Source organism: Anguilla rostrata, unplaced genomic scaffold, assembly GCF_018555375.3.
Source record: "Anguilla rostrata isolate EN2019 unplaced genomic scaffold, ASM1855537v3 scaf0364, whole genome shotgun sequence".
Taxonomy (NCBI): domain Eukaryota; kingdom Metazoa; phylum Chordata; class Actinopteri; order Anguilliformes; family Anguillidae; genus Anguilla; species Anguilla rostrata.
Window position 1 is genome coordinate 2,352 of NW_026985889.1, and position 6,368 is coordinate 8,719.

At 40.2% G+C, this 6,368-nt stretch overlaps 1 protein-coding gene across 1 annotated transcript; it reads left to right on the forward strand.

Moving 5' to 3' along the window:
• Nucleotides 1–238: 238 nt before the first annotated feature.
• LOC135246470 (CXADR-like membrane protein) lies at nt 239–2,236 on the forward strand. The gene is made up of 4 exons (XM_064319921.1): nt 239–334; nt 483–839; nt 1,384–1,734; nt 1,892–2,236. Exons 1-4 carry the CDS (start codon nt 292–294, stop codon nt 1,990–1,992), a joined length of 852 nt encoding a protein of 283 aa, XP_064175991.1. The 5' UTR covers nt 239–291; the 3' UTR covers nt 1,993–2,236.
• The last annotated feature ends 4,132 nt before the right edge of the window (nt 2,237–6,368 follow it).

The following is a 6,368-nucleotide window of genomic DNA, read 5'->3' on the forward strand; positions in this document are numbered from 1 at the left end:
ATTATTTGACCTTTGTTAAGCAGGATGGAAATAATGACAACGGTCTTCTTTTGTGGCACTGAGAGTGTTTATTAGCGGATGCTTGTGCAGCTCTTGTGCACCCAATAATGCCTCATTAAACAGCCAATCAAATCTGCCCCTGACATGTGCCCTCCTACTGTTCAGTGAATCGCTGGAAATTATTACCTCATGTCCTCCTCTTATCTGTACAGTTTGAGTTTTACAGCGCAGAGGACAAGCAGGGTCACAGGCAGAGGAGAGCCTCCCGAAGAGGAGAGTTCAGATACAGTGATGCCACCACTCTGTACCTTTCTTGTGCTTTTCAGCAAATTCTGTAAGTTTGTAATTATTATTAACTTTCAGCCAATAATAACTTTACACTAGGACTGTATACAGTTATTTATACAGAGATTGCTGGGTGTTTTTATTGTGTATTTCACATTGTTGTTTGAGTTAAAATATTGCTTTGTGTTGTATTCCAGATGGTCTGCTTGGGAATATATTTCAGCCTGACGTGCTGGTGAGAGCTAAGATTGGAGACACTGTGACTCTCCCATGTTTCTATACTGCACAGGAACGGCTTGATATCAGCTGGTTTAAGCAGCCTCTTGGACAGAAGCCTCAGCTCATTGTAGTACACATTTACTATCAATCAGATCCTACATTTTTTAATGAGTTTAAAAACAGTAAACGCCTCAGTGCTAAAGCAGCAATGGGGAGCTTTAACCTGACTGTGTCACAAATAGAGCCGTCGGATTCAGCAACATACTACTGCACTGTTAGACTTTACAGTGAAATCAGCTTTGGAAATGGAACCACTTTAATGGTGATGGTGAATGGTAAATATGAACCTTAATTGATGCTTTACACTTGTTTTTTTAATGTACAGGCTTTCAACAATATACTCTGCTCATGGACAGAATACCAGTGAAATATTGAAAAAAGTGTTCTTTGATTCACACTCCTGATCAATAGTTTATCATAAATAAACATTTGGCATTTGCTTTTAAAAAAGTGAATTTAAATTATTTTAGGAAAGCAGTTTTTTCTTTTAGGGTAGGGTTAGCCGAACTGTTTTGTGTGTTCATGTATTGGTTCAGTGTTATGTTAAGAAATAGTACGCCATGTTGTTGTTTAAGATACTGCATGTTTAGCCAAACACTGTAAATTTGCATTATTATTTTTCTAAAGTCATTAATACAACATCACAAATAGACAGTTTCTCACGCATTTGTCACCGATCCAGATTGGGCAGTTCAGCCACGACCTTAAGTCAAAACTGTGTTTATAAAGAATAATGACAATAATTGCAGCGACACACATATCTAATGATTGAGTCAAAGCATTTATTCTGTTATTTTTTTAATTGTTCAAATTTTTCAGGTTCAGAGTCACACAGCAGGGCAGTAGTACTGCAGCCCAAGTCTGAGTCAGTGCAGCCAGGAGACTCGGTGACTCTGCAGTGTACAGTATGCACTGAGACCTGTGCAGGAGAACACAGTGTGTACTGGTTCAGACAGGGCTCAGGAGAGTCCCCTCCAGGAATCATTTACACCCATGGAATCAGGAGTGATGAGTGCCAGAGGAGCTCTGGGGCTGTGTCTCCCACACAGAGCTGTGTCTACAACTTCCCCAAGAGGAACCTCAGCCCCTCTGATGCTGGGACTTACTACTGTGCTGTGGCCACCTGTGGGGAGATCCTGTTTGGGAATGGGACCAAGCTGGACTTTGAGGGTAAGCTCATTTAAGTGTATGTACGATGTAATAGCACAGTTATTGATTCACATTTGTTATTTAATTAATAAGGAAAATATTTAGATTTTAACATAATTTTGATTGTAACAACATCTCAACTTCATTCACAAAATCCTAAACAAACATTATTTTTCAGGAGGTGAATTATCCAAGCTTGTCTGGCTCTCAATCATACGGACTGGAGTTCTCTGTTGGATCTTGCCCATATTTGTCCTCATCTATTGCAAAAAGGCATAAATAATGATGGTATTATAGGATTCATATCCTTAAATCAGTCTGTGTGTCATGTTAACTTTAATATCTCCTTCTGGGTATTCTTTTTCTCCTTTCCCTTATTATTCAGATTTTTTTTTTTCCAGAGAACAATACCTGTTCACAAATTAACCAGGTGTATTAATCCTAATGTGCTGTTCTGATACTTTTGGCAGAACAGCATGAGACAGCTGATGTTACTCAAACAATGTAATGCAATTAAACTTAATTCCAGTATTTGAAATGCGTGGTTATGATTATGTTCCTGATACAGTACTCTGAAGTTTTTGAACACAGACAGTTATAGCAGAAAGGATATTGTCAACTTTAGTCAGACACTGTAAATACAAGCATTTCTTTCAGTCTACGGTAGCTGCTGGCTCTTCATGAAGATGTCTTATTTTGGGCTGTTTGAGGAATCAAATTTATTCTTAGAGGAAACACGCACTTTGGAAAAAACATGTGAATACACATCACATGCATACATTAAGATAATAAGTTGAAGATACAAATGAAAATATATTGCAGTACAAAATGTTCATGAACAGAACTTTGGCACGGAGAGCGAATGGCTTGCAAACAGTAGCTTCAAACGTACAGGTGAGACACAGTAACGGAATCTTAGGACTGTTATCGCCATTCCTGTTTTTACAACAGAAATGTATCGTAGTGTGGTGCAGCCAATATTTTCGGAATTGGAAAAAACTTGTACTGATCAGTAACAGCAAAAGCTCATGCTTAACCTCCTATCACATATTCATGCAGAGTGTGTCTCATTGATGGTCATTCATTTCCACTAAGGGCTAATGCTACATGTATAGCAGGCTGTGCCTTTAAAATAGGCCTGACGAGGGCCTGGTTACCATTCAGTCTGAGGTCTGTCTGTTCTGCCCAGTATTGTGACCTGGTGGCATAGATACATTTGTGCCAAACAGAATAATCTGTCAGTTTCACACTATTTTAGGATTTTATTATTAGTTTAAAAGTGAAAACTTTCTTGTACGCATCACATTGTACATGGAAAGGTCCCAGAGTTAAATGTCTGATCAGTTTTCGAGTTGCTTTTTGTTGAGCCTCAACTCAAAGTTAAGACATGCCGTAATATTTGGAATGCTAGCACTAGTTGCTTGGAGCTAATTAAAGCTGCTTTAGCTTCATAGTGCTCGTTAGTCTTGGATGGTAGATTTTGCACTGAACATCCAGGCATTAGAGAGTCAAGTGTAATGCGTACAAGAAAAAAAAAAAAAAACAACTAGCATAATGTGGGCATGATGCACTTTTCTCTTTGGTGGGTTCATGGGTCTGTATCACGTTTGGTTGTGAGAGTGGACTGCCCTGCGAACAGTGCCAGTGCTATTTCAGTTTCAAAAGAGCTAAAAAATGCTCACAGGGAAAGTAGGAACCTGTGTCAGGGAGTACTGTAGCCCAGGCCCTCCCACCATTACATAGATTCACAAATATCATGATCACTTTTCTAGTCAGGACATCATCCACAGTGTTAACATCATCATCATCATCCTCATCATCATCGCCATTATTAACATCACCACCACCACCTCATCATCATCATCATTTTTCAACTTATTTCAGACAATGAACAATTTGACTAAATGATTTAAGTTTAATAATTTGACGAGTGTTTAATAATTATTCTGTGGTAAATAGGTATTCTCGACTGCATGCAGGCAGTCTATCTCTAAAGGATGTTTAGAGATAGACATCAGAATGACACCCTGGTCAGTCACTAGGTACAGTACCATGAAGTTTCGATCCTGAGAATTATATCTACAAAACAGGCAATTATTACACCATTTGCATAATTTAATAATCATTAAAATAATAAAAACGAAAACAGAGTTACTGGTGTTGAATCCAGGGAACATAAACCAAACAGATCTATATACGGTACGTACAGTACATCCACACAAGCAGTTAACTGCATTTGTAATGGAAGTCCACACAAGTCTGATTATAGATCCCTCAAGAATGGAAGTTTTGTGGCTTGATGCTCATGCTGTAACCCGCCCCCTGGTGTCAGGAGCTGGGAATGCACCCGTTCTCTGAGGAAGAGCGGTGAACATGTACTCAGCTGCTGTGTAGCATTAATCACACTGGACCCATTCTTTTGCATTTCACAGAGATGCCTGTGTTTTGTGACCATGATTCACATTACAATGTAATTTGTCAAATAGTCAAAAAACCGAACGGACTGCAGGTAGTATGGCGGTGGGGATGGTAGGGTCACAGTTATTCTGCTTGTGTATCTTAAGAGACAAACTCTCAGAACATTTCCAGAAAATACATACATTTTTATGGCTTTCAGAAACTCTCTTGTTTAAGGGTAAAAGAATAAAATGCAGGCACTCAATGTCACATGGAGAGAGACTTCGACTGGTATGTTTCCTGCTCTGAGGTCACTGCGCTGCTTCTTGTTTCTGAAAGCGTTTGCTCAGTGTAAGTAAAATGTGTTTGTCTGTTTCAGACTGCTCTGTTGTGGTAACAGGGGAGGTCCAGTTATTTTCCACTCACAGCCTTATACATTCAGCTCTACACACACCAGAGCTGCACAGGAAGACTGACCTGCAGCTCCTCCCTCTCTCAGCGCTGAAACCACACTGACGCTTCAATCAAATTCACCCGCCTCACACCTCAGACCACCTTTCCATTACAACAGATCAGACAAGAGAGGCCTAGAAAACAGTGCACTTTTATTTATAATCTGTCCCTAGGATTTAAATATACACTCAATAAGTCATAAAACATTATTTAAAAATACTGAAATGATGTGAACATCTTGATCATTCCCCTCCTTTTCCTGCCCTGATGGTACATTCCATGGTCACGTGACCAGCTGTGGTGACATGAGAAATGACAGTTTTCTTGACTCATTCAGAACATGCAGTATTCTTCATAATGATGGTACATGCTGAGTAAGGTGTGGAGCAGAATGGGGGGGGGGGGGGGGGGGGGTTTGCATATCAGGATGTGAGTGTACAGGGGAGGGGGAAGAGAGAGTGCGTGCCTGTGTGTGTGTGTGTGTGTGTGTGTGTGTGTGTGTGACCAAAGAGAGTAGTATCCCAGAAAGTTAAGTTCCATTGGGTACTGGGGGTCAGGGCAGTAATAATTATTGTCCGGAACTGTTTTTGTTTCCTGTTTATAACGTCTTTCCTTTGCGAGCACGCTAAAGATCACGCTCTGAGACCTGCTTGCTGGTCTGAGGGGGGTTTTTGCACAATGCTGGAGGTGCAGCTCTCTCTGTGGCTCAGTCCGACTCTCTGGCCACTGACTGAAAACAAAACCTCTCTGCTCTGCGTTTGTGGTTTCCTCTGCATGCACCCCTCTCTCTCTCTCTGATTTCCTGTGGTACTTCAGAAAGAGCAGAACTATGTGTGCTCTCTTGAGATAATCAGTTATTATATGCAGTGTATTTATGAAGAATAATACATTTTTCTTAGATCAGAGAACTGCCACAAATCTGTTGCAAGTAGTTTGAGGATTACTAATCATGGCCTTTTGTTGGCCATTTTATTACCTTTAATACCACCATGTTTGTACAGTAGGGTGTCTAAACATGTCACAATTGTAAACATTTTGATTTCATTCAGGACATGAATTGGCAGCCCAATACTCTTCTTAATGCTTCTTTTACCCTAATAGACTTTGTGAGGCAGTGCTGGGGGTAGGCCACTGTATCACACGCTGAAAAGACAAAATAAAATAAAAAATGTACTTACTTTCATTCTCCCATGAAATGAAAAACAAAAAATAAATAAATAAATACTTAAAAAAAAAAAAAAAACTGAACAACAAAACTGTCATGAAAAATCATCCAGAGGCCAAAAGTCCACATCAAACTAACCCTTCAAACACAACAACCTTTCAGAAAAAGGATTCCTTACGCCTGTGAGCAAGGCCCTTTTATAAGGCCCTGTGATCAGGCAATGGGGAGCAGCTGGCCTAATTGCAATGAGCCACACCTGCCCCCCTGCCTGTGAGAAGGACCGGTGCTGTCCATGGTCCTGCAGCTCTCCCAGGTTTCTGGAATACCTGGGTGCTGGAGGGACAGAACACCATCACCCTTCCTCCAAAATCACAATGTAAGATCAGGTGTGACATCACAGTATGAACATTCCAGTGAGCTGACCAATGTTCTGAACTCATTAGCATAATTAGCCATTCTAAACTTTTGGGAGGCTATCATGACAGTTTGAGTTGTACTGTGCCGAGGACAAACAGGGTCATCCAGTGACAGAACCTCAGGCCTCTGACATTGATACCCTGGATATGGACAATCTACATTATGTAAGTTATTGCTGGTACATTGCTTATTCTATTATGAGAAAATGTTTCAGTTATGAATT

What these genes read in the sequence shown, in the direction of transcription:
- LOC135246470 (XM_064319921.1), top strand. Translation starts at nt 292, where the DNA reads ATGCCACCACTCTGTACCTTTCTTGTGCTTTTCAGCAAATTCT. An exon ending in TGTGCTTTTCAGCAAATTCT is followed by an intron (nt 335 to 482) that starts GTAAGTTTGTAA and finishes GTTGTATTCCAG; the next exon opens with ATGGTCTGCTTGGGAATATA. An exon ending in GACCAAGCTGGACTTTGAGG is followed by an intron (nt 1,735 to 1,891) that starts GTAAGCTCATTT and finishes ATTATTTTTCAG; the next exon opens with GAGGTGAATTATCCAAGCTT.